Genomic DNA, 25,734 nt, shown 5'->3' with positions numbered 1-25,734 from the left:
CCACCGAGTTTTCCTCTTCTGGGAACCAAAGAGTGAGGCATAATATACCCATTTAATTGAATCTATTCACATTAGCTGTGCTACTCTCACAAAGGGATCCCAACTGATCATGCACTGACCCTTAACCAATGCATTTTCTATTCTACCAATACAAGCTGAGTGTTCCCTGACTCCGAATACCAGGAAGCCAAAATGGGCTTTTAGAGCTGCTTTGGTCCAGGGACCTCGTTTGGAAGATTATAAACAATTTGTCAGAAAATGACTCTGAAACTGAAAGAATGTCTTTTTTAATTTAAAAAAAAAAAAACTTACTATTCATTATGGAATTAACACTCCAGTGCAAATTGCAAAAAGATACAACTTCTGTAAGTCATGAAAAGTTAGTAGCCTACAGCCCTTTAAAAGAACAAGGCTACTACATGCACCAATCCTCTCAAACATAAAAGCAAACCAAGATACACACAAAACACCTCAGAAGATACACAGAAGCCTGTAACAACCGCTTCCGAAGTGTGTAATGAGGGGTCCGGAAGGTGCTGGAGGAGCGGTAAGGAGATAGCTCACTCTGAATATCTGGATTTTGGGTATTTTCTACCACAGAGATGTGTTACCTATTTAAAAATCAGTCACACAAGATGCTGTCTTCTTTAAAAAATTCTCCTGTTTAGGCGGTAAGCCAGGGGTGGGAAACCTTTTTTCTGCCAAGGGCCATTTGGATATTATTTAAGGGCCACACAAAGCTATCAACTTAAAAATTAGCCTGCTATTTTTGGTCAATTAACTTAACCCTAATGCCTTGGCAGAGCCATACCAAGTGATTTTGCGGGCCTTATACAGCCTAGACCAGACGTTCCCCACCCCTGCTAAGCAACAGACCTGCAAGATGGATTACAAATAAAAACTCATTGAACACCGAGCTTTTGAAGCACCTTTCATACCTTGCCCAACAACACTACCCCTCCCAAGCCCTCAGTCACCCTGCTTTCATTTGAGCAGGCTGGAAATTCTATAAAGCAAACAGAACCCAGTAACAAGTTGAGGACAGAATTCCCAGTCTTCCTACTTTCCAGGGATCCCTCCTCCCCCCTTATTTGTAAACTGAAGATAATCAGCTGCCTCAGAGGGACTCTGGGAGGACTGCTCCAAATGGCAAAATAGGTTATTTTTGTAGCATAATATGTTTCCAGTGTAGACATGCATGCATGTACTAACAGCCATGAAGAGTAAAAATTTCAATACTGACAATTGAATTTGGATTCTGATTACCATTTTATCATAGAAGATGATTAATTAATCCAAGCAGGAGTTAACATTAAAACTGAGGAGAAAATGTTGAGGGGCAATAGGTTCTTAACAGAAAATGCCAGACTACATAATTCACCCAAATCAACAAGAAGAGAAGAAATGATAGTATAGACAGTACACATAACAGAACTATAAACCTAACTCATTTGCTCTCAGCCTGCAAGGGAAGAAGATAATTAACTAATTTAAGATCAAGAAATACTTTTTAAGATGCAAAAAGAAAACAAATAAAAATGTTCCAAATTTTTACTTTAAGGTTACATTTCTATAAGACCCAGCTTGTATTTTTCTCCTTCAGAAACATTCCCTAACTTTTCCAGCCTCTCTATCAGTTCCCCACTATTCAGTGGGTACAGTTAGTTTTCAGTTTTGCAAGATGAAAAAGTTCTAGATCTACTGCACAACAATGTGCGCAGTGCAGGTCACACCACTGACCTGGACACTTAAACGGTTAGGATGACAAACTTTATGTTTTTTAGCACAATTTTTTAGTCTCTGTAAATAAGAAAGTTTTACATATTCAATTAATTGAACAACTAGACGCATGGAAAAATATAAGTCTTCCAATTTTTACAAAGAATACTTACTTCATTTTTGTTAAACTCCTAAGAAGCAAGTACTCGGCTTAGTGAAAAGTAGGCGCTAAAATTGTAATGCATTCCCTGAACTTCCTTCAAATCTTTTTCATAACACACATTTTTATAGCAAGGTATCTTCCAGAAAAGGCAGCAACAAAATAAAACTAACTGGGGGCAGAGACTAGGATTTAGTTAACTTTTCATTTATATCAAAGTTAGACTTGCCGTCTTGGAGTCCGCAGTTCTACATGCCTTGTGAAAACAGCAGCCCACCGGCATAAAGCCCTCATTTCCCACTCTCCAAACGCGATTCTCCTTAACTCTCCTCTCTGTGTCTTTTGTTTACATCTTCATCTCTAATACCATGCTTACAGGCCTACTTCTTGGTTCTAAGCATTATCTACTGCCTTCCTGTATGGAAGGTGATGGAATACTCGGCTCCCTTTCACCTCCCACCAAGCCGTTACTTACATATTCCTGTCTTCCTGTCCTGTCTTCCCAACAAAAGACTGTAGCAGATTTTAATTCTGAAGCGAGTATATGTTTATAACAATCATTTAATTGTTCATGTAATAGAAATGAGATAAACATAAAATTGAAGAAATTAATAAAAGTAGGAATATAAACTCCCATATGCATGCATACACATGCAGTCCTGTGTGTCTCCACCATCCAGGGATAGGGCCCAGATGCCACAGCATCCTAACAGCTGCGATATCTTTGGCATTCAGATCTTGCTTTCTAAACACTAGGAAGAAGCAGGGTTCCTTAAAGAAATGGTTGATGGAGGATATGAGGCAAAAACAAGTACAGGGTGAGCCTGGGCCATCTTTCTGTGCCGATATATAGCATTCCTCATGAAATAACGGTTTCAGGCATGGTTCAATGGATGCTCAAACTTTTAGGTGAACGACTGTGGAGGAGCAGGATGGAGGCAGCAGCAACACTTTAACCTTGTATTGGAGAATGGTTCTTACAGATACCCAAGCTCTCTCATCAATGAAAACCTATTCTTCATAACCAAGTAAAGCATGAACTTAGATCACACTTATACAAGCACTCTGTCCAATCTCCAGGGTTATTTTCATAGCAAGCAAGGCAGATCTCTCTTTCATGACAAATGAGATATAGGGGCACTGAAAATGTGGAAGTTTGGAACTAGAAGCTGGTGCCGGGATCAGAAAAGTTAGTATGCAATATCTGCAAAGACTCAAACTGAAAGTAAGCTGGTGAGCTCAGATAAGAAACCAGACTGTCAATTATGCATTTAGTGGGATGTATTTTTATAGTCCAAATAGCTCAGTGAACATGGCACAAATTAATTACCCAATGTGCAAGAAAGGTAGCTTTTCTTCTTTTCATGGGCGGGGGAGGAGGGGAATAAGGACAATGGTTCCAAGAGTACAGTCAACCAAGAAAAGTCTGTCATTCACCTCCAAACCCAGCCCAACAAAACCTCATGGGCAGTTTAATCATGAAGCACTTTAATTAGAAGCTTCTTCTAATCTATCTCTTCCCCCAAAAGAGACCTCATGCCCATGATACCTCTTGTCAGTTTTCCCCATATTAAACAACCAGCAACCCCTAGCCAGAATTAGAGCTGCTCATCTTGCAAACAATGCCATCTTTCTCTTTGATTTCTATGGCCCCTGGACTGTGCTATGCTCTGCCTGCTCCCATGGCACCCATGAGAACAAGAGCTCTGGCCCTCCAGTGCCACCCAAAGCCCCCCGGCCCTGCATCCTGTTCCCCATTGGCACCTTTCTCCCATGCAAAGTTTCCTGCCTCCAGGGGCTCAGACCCACAACATGCACCCAGCAACCAGGTCACAGCAGGGAGGAAAGAGCAAATGCCCTCTAGTGAGCCTATCTCCAACTGTGCCAGCAAAGACCTCACTTTGGAGGCTGGAGTCTCTTATACACAAAATGGAATAATGAAACCTACACTGCAAGATTCCTATACTGATTAAAGATAATGTCTACAAAGTTCCCAGCACGATGCACAAAATAATTATGAATGCTGGCTAGTAATGACAGTACTCCCAGTGGCAGCGCTACATACTCTTACTAGTCCATACTTACAGGCCATTTACAGTGTGGCAGGCACACTTCTAAACACTTTAGTATTGCCTCATTTCATCCTTAAAAGGTGCTGTCAATCATCCATTTTACAGACAGAAACTGAGGGAGTATTATAACAACTGTAATAATACTCCCCAGCATCCAGCCAACAGAACTGGCATATCCACTCTAGCAAACGGCCTTTCACCACCGCCCACTGGTAACCAATGCCTAAGCCAAAAATTATAAAATCTAGGCAGTTCCACTCCTAGTCAAACTATCTGATGACCCTATTTCTCTTCTGCCAGAAATGCTTTTCCTAATACACCACCCCTACTCTGCCTCCTGGGATATACCGTGCCTCCATTCAAACTACTCAAACGTCACTGCCTCTGTGGGTCCCCCTGGACTTCCCTCCACATGACATTCATTTCACTGCGAACCACAGGGCATATATCCAAGCAATCCAAATACTAGAGAAGGAAGGAAGACTAACAACTACATTTTCCCTCTGTCCCCGGACCAGCAGAGTCGGAACGGGCTTCAGAGACTAGATGGACTTGTGTGGGGAGGGGAGGGTTCCAGGCAGCATCCACACCTCAACATCCTCCTCTGTAAAGTGGGATAAAGCATCTCTCTCTCTCAGAGAACCTGAATGATAAATCAGGAAATGAGCAGACTATATACAGAACTCAGCAGACGTCACTAACAGAACAGGAAACGTGGTGTCACAGCAAACCGCAGTAATTCTGGGAGAGCTGGTGAGGGGCAACTATTCCCACACTGGCTGACAGGAAAGCAGCCCTGGGGTACAACAGCAAGGGGATGAAGGGTCCCAAGGCTAAAACGCTCCCTTAAGTAACTGAGACAATTTCCACAGTGCTATCAGAAGCTGACTCAACCTGGGGCTGAAGGGAGCAATCTGCTGACCTCATTAGAGAATTCTATGCCCCTCCAGAAATGCTAGAGAGATGGAAAGTGTAAATATCAGAGTTTTTAGTTGTCTCAGCCATAATAAGAGCCGAAAGGGGGAAGTCCTACAAATAAATGTACAGAGCTCTTTGTTATTTATTATAAAGACATATGTACTGATCTGTTCATACTTTATGTAATTCTGTGTAAGTTTTACTTTTTATTTTTAACCATTAGCTAGACCATTTTAGGTGCTTTTCTCTAGTGAGCTCAAAACATTTAAGACAGCTAAGCATCCTTGTTCAATTTAAAACTAAATATCAGTCAACTCGAAAAATATCTGAAACTATGTATTATGCCTCATGTGCTTTCCTGTGAGTCTGCAACACTCACCTATGTGACAGCATTTTCTAAACATCATGTCTACCCATTACCTCTTCTGTATTTTATTTTTTAGGTCTCATAAGGACAAAATATTACAACCTCTTCCTCCAAGCTTCCCTAATTCACCTCTATTTTAGAATTGCTGCCCTGAAGTTAGAATATATCCAAGTCAAATATTCCTTTACCCTACTTGAAATTACATATAAAACCTCACCTGTAAGCCCAGGGCCCCATCTCCTCTCACTTTTGGGTCCACACTACTGGGTGTGTCTGTGCTGGCTGCGAGCTCCCAGGGCAGCACCCATTTAATCTACATTTTAGGTCTGTAACTCTCAGAATGGTAGTGAGGATTTCTGTGTGGCCATGTTTAAAGTATTTACACACCAGGGCCTGCGCCTTTGTTTCTGTGAGTCCGCCTAACTTCAGGGAAACTCTCTTTAATAAAATCAAACAGCAGTGCCATTTCATAGCACTGTTCTAACTCTGAACGTGGGAACTAAAAATAAAACATGTTTCTTTTACAAAGGAATGAAGGCCATGTCTATTAAAAAAAACTTTACAAAGAACAACCATCAAGACAAAGCAATCATAAAACCAACCCCAGAAAAGGGTGACACCTGATAGTGAATCTCGCCCCAAATGTGCTGAATGATTCTTTTCTCTATCAAAGTGAGAACACAGAACCTATTTCTGCAACTTAATCCAATTCAATACATATATGTGTGTGTACTTGCTGGCTGTATGGCCTGCATGGAGTGTGAAACCTGCTACTTTATGCTCTGCCTCCACAGCCAAAAGCTTTCACATGTGCTGTATAATCTGCTTCACGAAGCTGAAGAAGGTGCTGAAGATAAAGCAGAAAGTAAGAGGTTACCAGATGTAGCAGGCTGACATTAAACCAATATGAGATGTTTGAAAACATGTGCTCTTTTCATATAGTATAGTTATGTTACATTTGCATTTTAAAAACTCATGTAAGAATAGAGATAAATTGGACAGTTACAGAGTTAAATTACTGATTTATTACAAAGCATAAAATAGTAACTTTGCATTGGACATATCTGGTAGGCACCACTTTACCCAAATGATCAAAATATCCCACCAATTTGGAGACAATGCGATATGATGAACTGCAACAGCACTGCTTCCTGGCATCCACCAAAAGTGATTGCATGATCTAATAACAAGGAGCTGGACAAGTGCAAATCCAGGTATGGTCTACAAAATAACTGGCCTGTCCTCCTCAAAAACCTCAAGGTCAAGAAGAAGAAAGGTGGAAGAACTGCTCCAGATTTAAAAAGGCATGACAATTGAAGGGAACACAGATTGTGGGTCAAGGTTGAGAGGACTGCCTAGCCGATTTGATTCAGTGGATAGAGCATCGGCCTGCGGACCGAAGGGTTCCGGGGTAAATTCCGGTCAAGGGCAGTTCCTTGGTTGCAAGCTCTTCCCCAGCCGAGCCCTGGTCAGGGTGCGTGCAGGAGGCAACCAATCGACGTGTTTCTCTCACATTCATCTTTCTCTCTGTCTTTCCCTCTCTCGTCCACTCTCTCTAAAATCAATGGAAAAATATCCTCAGGTGATGATTGAAAAAAATAATAATAATAATGGTAACTGTAATGAATATAACAAAAAGTCCATGATGCTCTTAACAAGAAATTGGAGCTATGCTTCCCTCCTCTTATTTGGTAGAGGAAATCATATGGTCCTGGTGATACACTATTATCTGAGACTAGAGGCCCGGTGCATGAATTTGTACACGGGTGGGGTCCCTTGGCCTGGCCAGCGGCCTCGGGGAGGGACTCTGGGAGGTTGGCTGGCTGGGGGGAGAGACTGCGGAAGGTTGGCTATGGGAGCACACTGACCACCAGGGGGCAGCTCCTACATTGACCATCTGCCCCCTGGTGGTCAGTGCACATCATAGCAACTGGTTGACTGGTCATTCGGTCACTTAGGCTTTTATATACATAGATTCCTAAAAACCCCAACTACATGTTCACAAATGATGAGGATCTATCAAACTTTTATTTGTTCTAAAATTGTTTTATGTTTCATTTGGCAGAATCATTTCTGCATGGTCACCTTTTTTTGCCTTTCTGTGACAGTTAAAATCAGATTAAATTAAGCATCAAGGAAAACACTGGCAGCCGAAACCAGTTTGGCCCAGTGGATAGAGCGTCGGCCTGCGGACTGAAAGGTCCCGGGTTCGATTCCGGTCAAGGGCATGTACCTTGGTTGCGGGCACATCCCCAGTGGGAGGTGTGCAGGAGGCAGCTGATCAATGTTTCTCTCTCATCAATGTTTCTAGCTCTCTATCCCTCTCCCTTCCTCTCTGTAAAATATCAATAAAATATATTAAAAAAATAAAAATAAAATAAAATGTGAACACCGGTTAAAAAAAAAACAAAACAAACACTGGCAGAAACAAGTTACAAGAAAATATGAAGAGAATCTAAGGGATAGAGGAGTAGGCTCTCCATTATAGCTGGTGATGCTGGAAGTTTCCAGGATTATGAATTGGGGCAAAAGGAAAAATAAAGATACACACAGACACATAAGTGCTTCAGGTCTAAGTATTCATTTATTATCTTAAAAACTACTGAGCACCTTCTGCATGCCAGACACCATCCTAGGAGATTCAACACTCAACCAATCTGACATTTCTCATGGAGAAACATCATAGCTGGAGATAAAATATAACATGAGATGGTATTAACAGCTATGACGAAAAGAAACCAGGACAATGAAGTGACAGGAGATAGCGAGGTCTGAGAAGGCTTCTCTACGGGAGTGCCATGTGAGCTGACAGCAGCAAGGGGAGCAGGCAGGTGGACACCTTGGAGGCGGGAGGGAGAGAGGTACCCACGGGTCACGGCCCTGAGGTGGCAGTCACGTGTGGACCGCTGGTGTCGGCTGACGTAGACATCTGAGTGTGACAAGGACCCATGAGAGGATTCCCAGTATGGAATCATTTATATCTTAGCTACAAAGCACCAAGCTGTCATTAGAGAAGAACAAACACAAGATCAGCTGGAAGCCCTGCAATGGCACAGGCACGGGGGTGTGGGGTGGGGGCCAGAACAGCAGCCGCAGCAGCGGGAGGACTACGTTGTCAGATTCCAATTCTATTTTGAAAGAAAAGCTGACAGGATTGCTGAGGGACTGAATGCAGTTTTTTGAAAGATAAAAGCCTAGGATGACAATATGGCTCTTACATTTATCCACCCAGGGACACATGTACATTGGCTGAGGAGGAAAAGCCTGAGGAAGGAACAAGAGTGCTGATGGCGAGAAGAGTTGGATTTGATACATATTAGGTTTAAGATGCCTGTTAGTCATCAAAGTAGAGGTGAGTAGTGAGTCACCAGATGCGCAGGCTCTGGGGAGAAGCATTAAGTGCAACAAATATGGAGATGCAGATATATAAAGAAGAACTGCCTATGTGTTTGTGTGATGTGTGTACATACACACAATGAATGAAGGAAAATTCAAGAAGGAAAACACAGAGAAGGGAGAGAGAAACTTGAACACTGTATCTACGTCAACACCAATTGAAAATACCATTATGAGAATGTATTACTTTAGTAATAAAAAGGCGGCATTTCTTTTGTTTCCCCCAATAAAATAATAAGCTAATGAAAAATATTCAAGTTAGAAGTGCAGAGGTAATTTAAGGCTGAGACAGCACTCAAAGACAAGCACGTTACCTGTAGGTAATTTCCTCCCAGCTCTTTTCCCCAGACACACACACACACACATGCAGTGCTGTTTTAAGTGCAGTTCAGTTTTGCTTATTTGTTTTAACACACAAGAGATGCTAAACTCAAAAGGACAGCTATAAATGCATTTTTTGTTTGTTTTGAATGTATGTCATGCTTTTACAACCACTTCACAGCCCACCTTGCTGGCTCAGGCCCTGCCTGGCATCTGAGGGTGTGTGCCTTCTGCCCCTGCCCCTCAGGGCTTCACAGCTGGGCCTCCCTTACACAATCATAAGCATGTTTTCATTTCATAAAGAATTATTGGAATACTTAATTTTAAAATGGACATCTTGTTGTACAATTCCCTGTGCACATTTCTAGTGTAGTACCAAACCTGTTAGAAAGCTCGCTTCAGCATCACCTCAAGGAGTCACTGTCTAGTCACCAAAGAGTGAAGACTCTCACTAGAAATGCCCTCCCTTCAGTTCATTCAGTAAACACCTGTCATGAGCCAGTCTGTGTGCTGTGGGTGTGTTGCGTGCATGCAGGGGGGATGACAAGTGCAACACTTTTAAAGAAAATTTCAGACGGTGAAGCGTGCTATGAATAAAGTAAGAACACTTGAGACTGTAAGTGGGAGTAAGGGGAAAGAGAGGAAATGCTATTTAGCCAGGTGTCCAGAGAAATCCTGCTGAGGAAATGACATCTGAGCCAAAGCCTCAGTGAAGAGGAGGAGGGATGCAAATACCCTAAAGAGTAACGCAAGTACCGGGAGGAGAAAATGCAGAAGCCCTGAGAAAGCATGGAGCATGGCAGGAGTGAGGACAGAAGGACAGCCATCTGGCCGGGACATCCTGGGAAGTGAGGTTAAATCACAGATGGCCTCGATGCCACGGCAAAGAATGTGGGTGTTCATCCTAATTGCAGTAAAAAATTATTATAAAGTCTTATAAAGAGGGTGGTAAAGTGTTCAGATGCAAGATATATCTGAAATAATATCCCTAGAACAGTGGTCGGCAAACCGCGGCTCACGAGCCACATGCGGCTCTTTGGCCCCTTGAGTGTGGATCTTCCACAAAATACCACAGCCTGGGCGAGTCTATTTTGAAGAAGTGGCATTAGAAGAAGTTTAAGTTTAAAAAAATTGGCTCTCAAAAGAAATTTCAATCGTTGTACTGTTGATATTTGGCTCTGTTGACTAATGAGTTTGCCGACCACTAGGGCAGTGGAATCTGCTGATGGAATCAAGATCCTGGGACTGGGTGAACAATGACCAGCTTCTCCACCCACACCATGAGTGACTCTTGGCCTCACCATGAATTTCTCAGTACTCACCTTACAGGATTGTGTACAACTGCTTATAGAATCAGTAATGAAACATGCAACATATTATACTCTCTCACTTACCCAAATTGGGATCAGGAGCCTGGCGTTTCTTAATTTTAGCTTCAGAAATAGCAGAATAATAGGCACAAGTCATCTTGATAAGCCACATTGCTCGAACCATTGGCACTGAATATTTAGCTAAATACGCAAAAACATCTTCTTTTTTACTAAGGATGGGAACCTAAAAAGAAATAACATATTGATAATAATCACATATTATGTTCACCATTAAAGAAAAGAGACTATATGTTCACCATTAAAGAAAAGAGACTATTATGTTCACCATTAAAGAAAAGAGACTATAAAAGAAAGAGACTATACGTTCCTTCTGGTTATAAGAAAATATATCCTTCTTTAAAAAGTATATCCTTAATGGATTTTAAGCAAATTTTCACTAAGAAAATATAATCAAAACTATGTTTAGCACATTGGCAACACAATTTTATCAGCTGTGTCTTCTTATAAAAACAAATTACCTGCAAATTGTCCAATGCTGAAAGCTACCCATTGTATCAACAAAATAGAAAAATAATAATAATTTCATGACAGTCCTCTGAATTTATTCCAAAATTGGAACAGACAGGTCAAGTGAAAAACTGTTCCCACTCTACATTTCTTCCCAGAACACTTTTTTTGTATAAAGTTTTTCAACTGTACCATTTCATAAGAATTAACAATCTCCACAAAGCTTTTAAAAGTGCCTTTAGCCCAAAATTTAAAATAGAGGCTAAAATGATGGAACAGTGAATTTGCCTAATAAACACTGAGCTGGAACTAGCTGGGTAATTAATTCACTGATGGAAAGTAGGCACTTGGGGCAGTTAATTATTTCCTCCAGACCACAAAGGTACTATTTAGCAAATTAGTATCCCCATGTACCACCATATGATTTGAAGGAGTTAAACCACTCTTAGAATTCCTCATAAATATCCTAGGACTTCCTCACTTATCTATATACATTTCTGAAACTAGAGTTAGAGTGGACAAAGGTTTACCAGCAGTGACACAGCAGGACCAAAGCAGTGACAGGGAGAGGCAGGCAGCTCCCCCATCCCCCTTCCTACAGGAGGGACTAGGGCCTCTCTGTTCCATTCCTGGCACCAGCCTGTTGGCTAAACCCATCCCTGCCAGGCTCTTCACTTATGAATGAGATAATACCAACCAGGTCTATCTCAGTGAGTGGTTAGAAGGGTAAAGCAAAAGAATTACATGTATCAAAATTATAACAATTTTTATTTTTGTTGCCAACTCCAAAGATTTCTCCATGCCAGCCAAAATGTTTTCAAGCCATGAACGTGACCTCTCTTAAGAAGATCCTAAATACCACACCATAAACATCAAGCCCCAATCTCTCTGCCCCACACTCTCATTTAATTTTGTGCTGGAAATCAAGGCTTCAAACCAGCTAACTGGTTCATATAGCATAGCATTTTTCTCTTAGTTAACTAAACCCTCGTTTAGTCAGTGGATTTTTATATCATACACTAGAGGCCCAGTGCACAAAATTTGTGCACCGGGGGGAGGGGGATGTCTCCTCAGCCCAGCTTGCACCCTCTCCAATCCAGGACCCCTCAGGGGATGTCCGATTGCTGGTTTAGGCCCAATCCCCGGGATCAGGACTAAACCAGCAGTCGGACATCCCTCTCACAATCCAGGACTCCTGGTTCCTAAGTGCTCAGATGCCTGCCTGCCTGATTGCCCCTAACTGCCCCCCCTGCCAGCCTGATAACCCCTAACTGTCCCCCCTGCCAGCCTGGTCTCCCCTAAGTGTCCCCCTGTCAGCCTGGTCACCCCCAATGGCCCCCCCACCAGCCTGGTCACCCCTCACTGCCCCCCTCTGCCAGCCTGGTCACCCCTAAATGCCCCCTGCCTTCCTGGTTGCCCCTCAATGCCCCCCCCCCCCCCCCCGCTGGCCTGGTCGCCCCCAACTGCCGCCCCTGCCAGCCTGGTCGCCCTCAACTGCCGCCCCTGCCAGCCTGGTCGCCCCCAACTGCCCCCGCCCTGCCGGCCTGGTTGCCCCACACAGCCTGCTGTTTAGTCTTTTGTTTGTCCCTCACTAACCCCCCTGCCAACCTGGCCACCCCATGCAGCCTACTGTTCAGTCATTTGGTCGTCCCTCACTAACCCCCCTGCCGTCCCCGTCGCCCCACACAGCCTGCTGTTTAGTCAACCGGTCATCTCTCACTAACCCCCTGCCGACCTGGTCGCCCGATGCAGCCTGTGTTTGGTTGTCTGTATGGTTGTTTCAGTCATGAAGGCCCCTGGCTTTTTATATATTAGAACTAGAGGCCCAGTGCATGAAATTTGTGCACGGGGGGAGGGGGTGAGTCCCTCAGCCCAGCCTGCACCCTCTCCAATCTGCAACCCCTCAAGGGATGTCCGACTGCCCATTTAGGCCCGATCCCGGTAGGATTGGGCCTAAATGGGCAGTTGGACATCCCTCTCACAATCCAGGACTGCTGGCTCCCAACTGCTCGCCTGCCTGCCTTCCTGATTGCCCCTAACCACCTCTGCCTGCCAGCCTGATCACCCCCTAACCACTCCCCTGCCAGCCTGATTGATGCCTAACTGCTCCCCTGCTAGCCTGATTGCCCCTAACTGCCCTCCCCTGCAGGCTTGGTCACCCCTAACTGCCCTCCCCTGCAGGCTTGGGTCCCCCCCCCAACTGCCTGGTCGCCCCCAACTTCCCTCCTCTGCTGCCCTGGTCACCCCTAACTGCCCTCCCCTACAGGCTTGATCACCCCCAACTGCCCTCCCTTGCAGGCCTGGTCCCTCCCAACTGCCCTCCCCTGCTGGCCTGATCATCCACAACTGCCCTCCCTTGCAGGCCTGGTCCCTCCCAACTGCCCTCCCCTGCTGGCCATCTTGTGGCGGCCATCTTGTGTCCACATGGGGGCAGGATCTTTGAGCACATGGGGGCAGCCACCTTGTGTGTTGGAGTGACAGTCAATCTGCATATTACTCTTTCATTAGATAGGATAGAGGCCTGGTGCATGGGTGGGGGCCGGCTGGTTTGCCCTGAAGGATGTCCCGGATCAGGGTGGGGGTTCCCTTGGAGCATGGGGCGGCCTGGGCAAGGGGCCTGTGGTGGTTTGCAGGCCAGCCACGCCCCCCAGCGACCCAAGCGGAATCCCTGGTATCTGAGATTTATTTATCTTCTATAATTGAAACTTTGTAGCCCTGAGCGGAGGCCAGGGCTGGCCAGGAAGTTTGGCTTCCTCCATCGCCGGGGGCAACTCAAGCCTCCTGCTCTCTCCAGCTCTGTGGCCACCGCCATTTTTGTTGGGATTTATTTATCTTCTCTAATTGAAAATTTGTAGCCTTGAGCAGAGGCCAGGGCCGGCCAGGAAGCTTGGCTTCCTCCATCGCCGGGGGCAACTCAAGCCTCCTGCTCTCTCCAGCTCCGTGGCTGCTGCCACTTTTGTTGGGATTTATTTATCTTCTATAATTGAAACTTTGTAGCCTTGAGCGGAGGCCGGGGCTGGCCAGAGCGGGCGGGAAGCTTGGCTTCCTCCATTGCTGGGGACACCCAAGCCTCCTGCTCACTCCATGGCCGCAGCCATCTTTGTTGGGTTAATTTGCATACTGACTCCTGATTGGCTGGTGGGCATGGCTTGTGAGCGTAGCGGAGTTACGGTCAATAAATTTGACTATCCATACATTTGGTACAAAGTGTGATCCCAGAAATAAAAGATGAGTATTTTTTATAAAACAAAGCAATGTCATCTGACTTCACCTGAAATCACCTGGTTTTAACAAAGAAACATCAAGCGGCTCCAACACTGACAGAAAGCTGACTGCACTGAGAGGCAGTGTGTCCACATAATGTCTCTTTTGGGCCATTAACAGACTTGTGATCATGTGCAGTTCTGCCTTGGGTGCTGACTTGAGAACATATCCCCGCAAGGCAACTACATGTCCAAAGCTGACTGAAAGGGAGCTGAAGATTACAGGCCACAGCTGTAAGGCCTCCTTGCTGCAGTCCACAGCGATACATTTTAACAAAATAATTTCTTGAGCCCTGGCCAGTGTGCTCATTGATACAGCATTAGCCTGCACACCTGAGGGTCTCGGGTTCAATTCCTGGTCAAGAGCATATATCTTGGTTGCAGGTGTGTCCTCCAGCCTGGGTCAGGACGTGTGCGGGAAGCAACCAATCAAAGAGACACACAGATGTTTCTCTCTCTTTATTCCCCCTCCCTCCCTTCCACTCTCTCTAAAAATTAAAGGAAAAAATATCTTCAAGTGAGCATTAATTAAAAATATATATATCTTGAAAATGTAGCTTACAAGGCACATCTTTCAGGGAGCATAAGGCTCATGTTTATTATCATTTATTCAGATCAAGACCTGAGTGGCTGCTTCTTACTCAGAACACAGTTTGGTGGTCGGGCTGCCTCTTAATCAAACATACCAAAGATTATAATACCATGACCTAAAAAATAGGCATATGCAAAAAGTAAAGTTAGCATCTCCAAAGAAATGATAGCATGTTTTATAGATGCTTAAAGTATTTCTTTTGAATAGCAATTGACAGGAGGAAACAAAAAATTTTTGAACAAGTGAAATGTTTAAATAAAATAGCAAACAAAACAGAGCCACAGGTCTTAGGATAACAGCAAAAGGCAAACCTCTAGTTTCACTCATTGCTCCTATGGCAGAGCCCTAAGAAATGGTTGACTCAGATAAAGGGCTTTAGGATGTAGAAGAATATATGTGAAGAAAGTTAATTAAGAAAAAGACACACATTGATGGATTTGTCAATTTACAGTTTGGGCCAACTCAGGAAGGAAAATATTTTTACCCCGAGTGAACTTCCTTACAGTGATGGATTCTATTTTGAACAAAGAAACTGTCTAACTTGAACTTGTAGCTGAACCTAGGCAATCCCCTGCAGCTGTTTGGTGTCTGAATCAAGGCAGAACTGCATGTAAGTACCAAAAGAAAGCGACACCTAGCATGCGATGGTTTTCCATCCTGGCATCACCTTTCCCCTTGGATGCAGCTACCATCAGCATCAGCAGTGCATGCAGGAGGAAACCAATCAATGTGTCTCTCTCACATCCATGTTTCTCTCTGTCTCTCCCCCTCCTTTCCACTCTCTCTAAAAATCAATGGAAAAGAAAAAGAAGAAAACAAAAAAGAAAACATCTTTAACCTTGCAAAAATTAACGTCAGGACTTACCTGAGGAACACCTGACTTGATCAGAGGCAGCTCCTAATAAAGAGAGAAGAACAATGGCTACTACACTGCACCCTAATCCATCTCCCACCTTAAAGATGAGACCACTGCACCCCTAAAGCAAGGGCATCAATTCTTCACCAGTACTTCCTTCCAGGAAACATCCACAATATGCATTCCAAAAGCTTTTAAAAAGGAAAACCTAGAAAGAATGATGTCAATCTGGCCACGTAGGAGTTGGAGGTACTATCTGACATGGAGGGCATGGACTATTGTTAGAAAGCCAATGACTATCGACTATGGAAGGATGTCCTTTGACTTGTATGGCCTCCAGATACCATGCATAGGCCACAGTGGGCCCAAGTGATACATGTGTTATAGAAGAGTAAGAAGCTAGAAAAATTCCAGGACAACCAGAATAGGGAAACTGAGACAGAGAGTTAAACAACAGTTTGTGGCCACCTAATTAAATCCCATCTTCCCTAAACCAAGGACACTTAAGGAGTAAACAGTTTGCACTTTTCCCAACCAGAGAGTAAATAGCTTAAATCAACCTATTCTGGGAGACAGATAGCAGAAATCCAATTAGTGCAGTTTGCCAGCCACACCCAAGGACATAGAAAATATATCTCATTTTGGTACATCAGCATAAGGCTGATGAATAGTCTATTGATCCTCTCAAAGACCGCACCCCCCACCTTAAATGCCCAGCCTTAAAAACCCCTGAAAATGAAGGTCCCAGCACCTTCTCCCTCCAGGGAGCATGCCAGTGTCATTCCCTTCCCCCTCTCCACTTCCCCTCCCTGGCCTTTCCTACTTCCCCCTATGTATCCCCTAACCTCTAAGGCAGAGGTTGCCAATCAGTGGTCCTCGGACCACTGGTGATCTGTGAGGTCTAAAAGGTTGGCGACTGCTGCTTTAAGGGACCCCATAAGACTTGAAACCAGGGGAGCAATGGGCAATGGCAACTAGTCATGGGTTAACCCCCTGAACCAGCTTAGGCCTAAGCTGTCAGTTGTCTCCAAGGCCCCCTTTCTGACTTCCCAGTGAGTCAATGCAGTCCAGCCTAGGCTCTCATGCTGCTCCTTCTAAGCCAGTGGTTCTCAACCTTTCTAATGCCGCGACCCTTTAATACAGTTCCTCATGTTGTGGTGACCCCCAACCATAAAATTATTTTCGTTGCTACTTCATAACTGTAATTTTTCTACTGTTATGAATCGTAATGTAAACATCTGTGTTTTCCGATGGTCTTAGGCTGTACAGCAGCGGTTCTCAACCTGTGGGTCATGACTAGCAGGGTCACCTAAGACCATCGGAAAACACAGATGGACTGACAGAAGGGGCTCCCCTGGCTGGGCAGCCTCTACTGCTGCTGAAATCTCTCCTGGAGCAGCCGGCTCAGCCACAGAGATTGCGCCATCTTGAAGGGGAGAGTGGTGATTATCTGAAGCCCTGCTTTACGTTCAACTGGGGAGACCTTGGATACCTCCAGGGACCCTACAACCACAACCCCAGTGACAAGCTGCCTCAGCTGTGAACCCAGGAACACCAAGACTTCAGCCTCTCTGACCTCGGGCACCTAGAAAGTCTGTCCAGGAGGAGACAAAACAACGCAAATCAGAGGATGAGCCCTAACCGGTTTGGCTCAGTGGATAGAGTGTCGGCCTGCACACTCAAGGGTCCCAGGTTCAATTCCGGTCAAGGGCATGTACCTTGGTTACGGGCACATCCCCAGTAAGGGGTATGCAGGAGGCAGCTGATTGATGTTTCTCTCTCATCCATGTCTCTCTCCCTCTCCCTTCCTCTCTGTAAAAAAATCAATAAAATATATTTAAAAAAATAAAATAAAAAATAAGAGGACTAGCCCTGCACCTTCTCACAGAGCAGATAGAAGGAACAGCTGAATCAATTACATCCACCTGGATTTGGCAAATTAAACATAGCTGGTGAGGCTATCCATGGATGGAAATGTCAGATATCACCTAGAGCAGTGGTCGGCAAACTCATTAGTCAACAGAGCCAAATAGCAACAGTACGACTGAAATTTCTTTTGAGAGCCAAATTTTTTAAACTTAAACTTCTTCTAACACCACTTCTTCAAAATAGACTCACCCAGGCCATGGTATTTTGTGGAAGAGCCACACTCAAGGGGCCAAAGAGCCGCATGTGGCTCACGAGCGACAGTTTGCCGACCACTGACCTAGAGAAAGGTGAGATATGGGATCCAGGCTGGAGGGAGAAACGCACACGAAACATGCGCGTCACGTGCAGCAGAAAGTAAGAGTCTCAGAGGAAGACTGCGCCCCACAATCTGCAGCTGTTGGAGTCAATGTAGCCCTCTAATGTGGAAGGGGGTCCACAGGGCTGCTGGCAGAAGGCGACTATAGAAATTAACCCACAGCAGGGCTTGGCCAAGAAAGGCAGCCTGAAGTTCTACCAGTATACCAGCTGAAGAGTGCCAGAGGAAAAAGACGCAAGTTTGCACATGTCTTGTGGCTTTTTTTCCCTTCTTTTTATTTTTAAATCCTTGCTTTTGATTGCTAAGCCCAGTACATAGGATTTTCCAATTAAAAAACACTCCCTGAGACTGCAGGGGAAAGCTGTTTTTATAGAACCTGAGGATCAGAGTGGAGAGAGACAAGCAGAAAACCAGCTCTAGGGCAGTCTATCCCACCAACCCAGTATTGAGTGCTGCATGGAAAGCAAATCTAAACACTGGGTAGAGGAGGGGCCTTTTAGCATGAGATATCAACACAAAAATAATGCCACCTAGGAATGTATCAGAAATTGACTTGTGTAAATACAACTAAAGGCACTGAGAAACAAAGAGATCCTCCTGACTGTTTGAAAACAAGGTTGTGGCTTATGACACAGAAGAGAGTTGGCATGTAGGGAACTTCAATACTGTGCTGTCTACCTGACAGGAAACAGACCTGCCAAGCAGAACAGTAGAGGAAGTGAACAACATTCACTACTTCACATTTTTATTTTTTATCTTTTACTTGAGAAACTAAATTTTTTTTCCTCACTTGATTTTACTTTTTATTATATTTTTACTAGAGGCCCAGTGAATGAAATCGTGCACTGGGGGGGTGGGGGGTGCGGGTCCCCCTCAGACTGGCCTGAGCCCCTTGTGCACTCCAGGAGCTCTCAGAGTATGTCCAACTGCCATCTTAGGCCTAAGCTTTCAGTTGGACATCCTTAGTGCTGCCAGGGAGGCGGGAGAGGCTCCGGCCACCGCCACTGCGCTCGCCAGCGCTCCCCCTGTGGGAGCGCACTGACCACCAGGGGAAAGCTCCAGCATTGAGTGTCTGCCCCCCGTTGGTCAGTGCACACCATAGCAACTGGTAATTCCGCCGTTCGGTCAATTTGCATATTAGCCTTTTATTATATAGGATTTATTATTATTATTATTATTATTATTATTACTATTATTTTTATCTTTTTTAAAGTTTTATTTTATTTTTTCTTTATTTTATTTTATTTTATTTTGGGATCAGTGTTCTACATTCTATTTTTATTTTTCCTTTAGCATTATTTTACTCTATCTCAATGTTTCCTTTATGCCAACACTCCCTTCCTCATTTTCCCCTTTTATTCTGTCTCTTATCCTGTTCCTGCTTTAGTTTTTCTCTATCCTTTCTCTTTACTCCCTGTTAAAAGTTGATCTTATTCATATATCTAATTTCTGCTCTCCTGCTCCAAGTCCATACACACTTCTCTCTTCTCTTTCTTCACTATCCAAATTTTCTATTTCTTCCCCTCCCCCCCTTTTTTTTCTATCTGTCTTGGTGTTGTTTGATTGTTGATTAGTTTGGTTTTTATTGCTTGTTTGTTTCTGTTGTTTGTTTGTTTTTTTACTTCTGTTTTTCCTCTCCTCACTGGTTCTCTACTTCTACTAATAACTAATTCCAATCACAAACTCAAGCCTATCTACTCTCTATTCTCCTTTTCCAAGAGTAAACAAATACATAGATAGATAGACTAAAGAAGGGGAAAAGTTTATACACACACACACACACACACACTGAGTGGCCAGATTATTATGATCTCTGAACGCATAATATTCTGGCCACTCAGTGTGTGTGTGTGTGTGTGTGTGTGTGTGTGTATACATACATACATATATATGTGTGTATGTATGTGTGTGTGTATATATATATATATATATATATATATATATATATATATGCACACAGTACATATTAGACACCCGGTGCATGAATTCATGCATGGGATGGGTGGGGTCCGGCCAGCCTGGCCAGGGGGAGAGGACATGGGCAGTTGGCCAGCCTGCCTGCTAGTCAAACTCCTGGTCGAGGGGACAATTTGCATATTAGCCTTTTATTATATAGGATATACACTCACTGAGTGGCCAGATTATTATGTGTTCATAGATCATAATAATCTGGCCACACACACACACACACACACACACACACACACACACACACATATATATACACACACACACACTAATAAAAGGGTAATATGCAAATTGGTTGGAAGCCCTTACAGTAACGACTGAACAGCAGGCTGCGTAGGGGTGACAAGCCCGGCAGGGGAATTAGTGAGGGTGAAATCAGGAGCTTCACAGACTAAAAAGGACAAAGAGAGTTTATTACCACCAAACCAACAACGCAAGAAATGCTAAAGTTCTGCTGTAAAAAGAATAGGAAGAGAAGAACACAGGCATGAAGAATAATAATGGCGACAAACAAGTACCTATCAATAACAACTTTAAATGTAAATAGATTAAATGCCCCAATCAAAAGACATAGGGTAGCTGAGTGGATAAGAAAACATGATCCATATATCTTCTGTCTACAGGAAACCCACCTAACAACAAAGGACTCACACAGACTGATGGTGAAGGGATGGAAAAAGGTTTTTCAGGCGAATGGAAATGAAAAAAAAGCTGGGGTAGCAATACTTATATCTGACAAATTAGACCTCAAAGTGAAGGCCATAACAAGAGATAAGGAAGGCCACTTCATAATACTAAAGGGAGCAATTCAACAAGAAGATATAACTCTGGTAAACATATATGCAACCAATACAGGAGCACCTAAATACATAAAAAAATTTTCTGGAGGATATCAAGGAAGAGATTGACAGCAATACAGTCATATTAGGGAACCTTAATACCCCACTAACACTACTGGACAAATCCTCTAAACAAAAAATTGGCTAAGAAACATCAATCCTAAATGAATCACTCGATCAGATGGAATTAATTGTCATCTTCAGAACATTTCACTCCAAAGCCACAAAATATACATTCTTCTCAAGTGCACATGGGTCATTTTCAAAGATAGACCATATATTGGGTCACAGGCAGTCTCTTCAAATTCAAGAAGATAGAAATCATTTCAAGCATCTTCTCAAACCACAATGGCAGAAAACTAGAAATCAACTACAATAAAAGCAATCAAAAAAAATCAAACACGTGGAGCCTAAATAGCATGCTATTAAACAATAATTGGGTTACCAAGGAGATCAAAGAAGAAATAAAAAACATCATGGCAACAAATGACAATGAAAAAACACAACAATCCCAAATCTATGAGACACAGTGAAAGCAGTCTTGAGAAGTAAGTTCATAGCTCTATAGGTCTATCTCAAAAAACAAGAAACAATGGTAATAAATTATCTAACCATACAACTCAAAAAGGTAGAGAGCAACAAGAAAAGCCCAACATGAACAGAAGGAAGGAAATCATAAAGATCAGAGCAGAGGTAAACGACATAGAGTCCAAAAAAACAATACAAAAGACCAACAAAACCGAGAGCTGGTTCTTTGAAAGAATAAACAAGATTGATGAACCTCTAGCCAGGATCAGCAAGAATCAAAGAGAGAGGACCCAAATAAACAAAATCAGAAATGAAAGAGGTGAAATAACAACCAATCCCACAGAAATACAAATGATTATGAAAAAATACTATGAACAACTCTATTCCAAAAATAGGACAACCTAGATGAAATGGACATATTCTTAGAAAAATAGAAGCTCCCAAAACTCAACCAAGAAGAATCAAATAACCTGAATAGGCCAATAACTATCGAAGAAATTGAAACAGTGATCAAAAATATTCCAGAAAACAAAAGCCCTGGTCCAGACGGCTTTACAGGGGAGTTCTACCAAGCATTCAAGAAGAACTAAAATCTAGCCTCCTCAGAATATTCCAAAAAATGCAAGAGGAAGGAACACTGTCAAGCTCATTCTATGAAGCCAGCATTAGCCTAGTCCCAAAACCAGATAAAGACATCATAAGAAAAAAGAACTACAGGCCAATATCCTTAATGAACATAGATGCTAAAATCTTCAACAAAATTCTAGCAAATAGGATTCAGCATTACATTAAAAAGGTCATACACCATGACCAAGTGGGATTTATTCCGGGGATGCAAGGATGGTACAATACCCACAAATCAATAAATGTGATACATCATATAAACAAACTGAGAGACAAAAATCACTTAATCATATCTACCAATGCAGAAAAAGCATGACAAAATCCAAGACCCTTTCTTGATAAAAACTCTCAGCAAAGTAGGAATAGAGGGATCATACCTCAACTTAATAAAAGCCTTATATGACAAACCTACAGCCAACATCATACTCAATGGGAAAAAACTAAACTCATTTCACCTAAGAATGGGAACAGACAGGGATGCCCACTTTCACCACTCCTGTTCGAGCAGGAAGTGTTAGCCATAGCGAACACTCAAGAAGAAGAAATAAAAGGCATCCAAATTGCAAAAAAAGAAGTAATACTGCCCTTATTCGCAGATGACATGATACTATACATAGAAAACCCCAAAGATTCCATCAAAAAACTACTAGACCTAATAAGTGAATTTAGAAATGTAGCAGGATACAAAATTAACACCCAGAAACCTATGGCATTTCTATACACCAATAATGAAATTACAGAAAGAGAGACTAAAAAAGCAATCCCATTTACCATCACACCAAAAAAATTAAGACACCTAGGAATAAACTTAACTAAGGAGGTAAAAGACCTACACGTGGAAAACTACAGGACACTGAAAAAAGAGATAGACGAAGATGTAAACAGATGGAAGAATATACCATGTTCATGGATTGGTAGAATCAACATCATCAAAATGTCCATACTAGCCAAAGCAATCTACAGATTCAATGCAATCCCCATTACAATACCAATGGCATATTTCAAAGATCTAAAACAAACTCTCCAAAAAATTCATCTGGCATAAAAAAAAAAAAAAAAGACCCCGAATAGCCACAGCAACCCTGAGAAAGATGAACAAAGTTGGAGGGATCACATTACCAGATATCAAGCTATATTACCAAGCCATGGTACTCAAAAAAGCCTGGTACTGGCTCAAGAACAGACATATAGACCAATGGAACAGAACAGAGAACCCAGAAATCGACCCAAGCCATTATGCTCAATTAATATTTGACAAAGGAGGCAAGAGCACACAATGGAGTCAAAACAATCTCTTTTAATAAATGGTGCTGGGAAATTTGGACAGATACATGCAAAAAAATGAAACTAGATCACCAACTTACACCATCCACAAAAACAAACTCAAAATGGCTAAAGGATTTGAATGTAAGACGGGAAACCATAAAAATCCTACAGGACTCCATAGGCAGCAAAATAGCAGACATATATCGTAGCAATATCTTTATAGACACAGGAAACTAAGGAGAAAATAAACAAATGGGACTACATCAAAATAAAAAACTTCTGCAAAGCAAAAGAAACCATCTACAAAACAACAAGAAAGCCCACTGCATGGGAGAACATATTTGCCAATGTTATCTCTGATAAAGGTTTAATCTCCAAAATTTATAGGGAATTCATACAACTTAACAAAAGGAAGACAAACAACCCAATCAAAAAATGGTCAAAGGATCTAAGCAGACACTTTTCGAAAGAGGACATACAGAAGGCCCAGAGACATATGAAAACATGCTCAAAGTCACTAATCATCCGAGAGATGCAAATCAAAACAACAATGAGGTACCATCTCACACCTGTCAGAATGGCTACCATCAACAAACCAACAAACGACAAGTGCTGCTGAGGATGTGGAGAAAAAGGAACCCTCCTGCACTGCTGGTGGGAATGCAGACTGGTGCAGCCACTGTGGAGAACAGTATGGGATTTCCTCAAAGAGTTAAAAATAGAACTCCCATTTGACCCAGGAATCCCACTTCTAGGACTGTATCTCAAGGAACCAGAAACACCAATCAGAAAGGATATATGCACCCCTATGTTCATAGCAACACAATTTAAAATAGCTAAGATTTGGAAACAGCCTAAGTGCCCACCAGCAGATGAGTGGATTAAAAAACTGTAGTACATCTACACAATGGAATACTATCTAAACTAATAATCCAAACCAGGGGTGGGCAAACTTTTTGACTCGAGGGCCACAATAGGTTCTTAAACTGGACCGGAGGGCCAGAACAAAAGCATGGATGGAGTGTTTGTGTGAACTAATATAAATTCAAAGTAAAGGAGCGGAGGGGAGAGCAAGAGAACCCTCCGCTCTTTCGGCTCTGCGGACCGGATAGAACAGCCGAACGGGCCAGATCCAGCCCGCGGGCCATAGTTTGCCCACGGCTGATCTAAACTAATAAAAGAGAAACATGCAAATTGACCATACCTCCGCTATGCCCACAAGCCACGCCCACCAGCCAATCAGGAGCAAGTATGCAAATTAACCCAACCAAGATGGCTACGGCCACAGAGCGAGCAGGAGGCTTGGGTTTCCCTGGGAATGGAGGAAACCAAGCTTCCCATCCACTCTGGCCGGCCCTGGCCTCCGCTCAAGGCTACAAAGTTTCAATTATAGAAGATAAATAAATCTCAACAAAAATGGTGGCAGCCATGGAGCTGGAGAGAGCAGGAGGCTTGAGTTGCCCCCAGTGATGGAGGAAGCCAAGCTTCCCACGGCCCTGGTGTGCCCTGGCCTCTGCTCAAGGCTACAAAGTTTTAATTATAAAAGATAAATAAATCCCAGAGACCAGGGCCTCCACTTGGGTTGCCGGGGTGCGTGGTCGGCCTGCAAACCACCACAGGCCCCTCACCCGGGTTGCCCCACGCCCCTAGGGAACCCCCACCCTGATCCGGGACACCCTTTAGGGCAAACCAGCTGGCCCCTACCCGTGCACCAGGCCTCTATCCTATCTTACAAAAGAATAATATGCAAATTGACTGTCACTCCAACACACAAGATGGCTGTCCTCATGTGGACACAAGATGGCCACCACAAGATGGCCAGCAGGGGAGGGCAGTTGGGAGGGACCAGGCCTGCAAGGGAGGGCAGCTGGGGGTGATCAAGCCTGCAGGGGAGGGCAGTTAGGGGTGACCAGGCCGGCAGAGGAGGGAAGTTGGGGGCGACCGGGCCTGCAGGGAAGGGCAGTTGGGGGGAACCCAGGCTTGCAGGGGAGTGCAGTTAGGGGTGACCAGGCCTGCAGGGTAGGGCATTTAGGGGGCAATCAGGCTGACAGGGGAGCAGTTAGGCATCAATCAGGCTGGCAGGGGAATGGTTAGGGGGTGATCAGGCTGGCAGGCAGAAGCAGTTAGGGGCAATCAGGAAGGCAGGCAGGCAGAAGCAGTTGGGAGCCAGCAGTCCTGGATTGTGAGAGGGATGTCCGACTGCCCGTTTAGGCCCGATCCTACTGGAATCGGGCCTAAATGGGCAGTCGGACATCCCTTGAGGGGTTGCAGATTGGAGAGGGTGCAGGCTGGGCTGAGGAACACACCCTCCCCCACCCCCCTGTTCACGAATTTTGTGCACCAGGCCTCTAGTGCTGCTATAAAAAAGAAGGAACTTTTACCAGTTGCAACAACATGGATAGAACTGGAGAGCATTGCCGAAACCGGTTTGGCTCAGTGGATAGAGCGTCGGCCTGCGGACTGAAAGGTCCCGGGTTCGATTCCAGTCAAGGGCATGTACCTTGGTTGCGGGCACATCCTCAGTGGGCGGTGTGCAGGAGGCAGCTGATCGATGTTTCTAGCTCTCTATCCCTCTCCCTTCCTCTCTGTGAAATATCAATAAAATATATTAAAAAAAAAAAAAAAAAAGAACTGGAGAGCATTATACTAAGCGAAATAAGCCAGTCGAAGAAAGATAAATATCACATGATCTCACTCATATGTGGGATATAATGATCAATATAAGTTGATGAACAAGAATAGATTGATCTAGTGACAAATGG

General features: G+C 43.6%; 1 protein-coding gene across 1 annotated transcript in view; it reads right to left on the bottom strand.

The window, feature by feature from the left end:
- Positions 1-25,734, bottom strand: part of MED12L (mediator complex subunit 12L) — a 411,338-nt gene that overhangs the window by 325,091 nt on the left and 60,513 nt on the right. Inside the window, exon 5 of the mRNA XM_080653836.1 lies at positions 10,348-10,507. Coding sequence (XP_080509962.1) covers positions 10,348-10,507 — 160 coding nt within the window. The remainder of the gene's footprint in view (positions 1-10,347; positions 10,508-25,734) is intronic.

This window comes from Plecotus auritus (assembly GCF_963455305.1).
Source record: "Plecotus auritus genome assembly, chromosome: 2".
Lineage (NCBI taxonomy): Eukaryota > Metazoa > Chordata > Mammalia > Chiroptera > Vespertilionidae > Plecotus > Plecotus auritus.
This window is presented reverse-complemented; position numbering and strand designations above follow the sequence as displayed.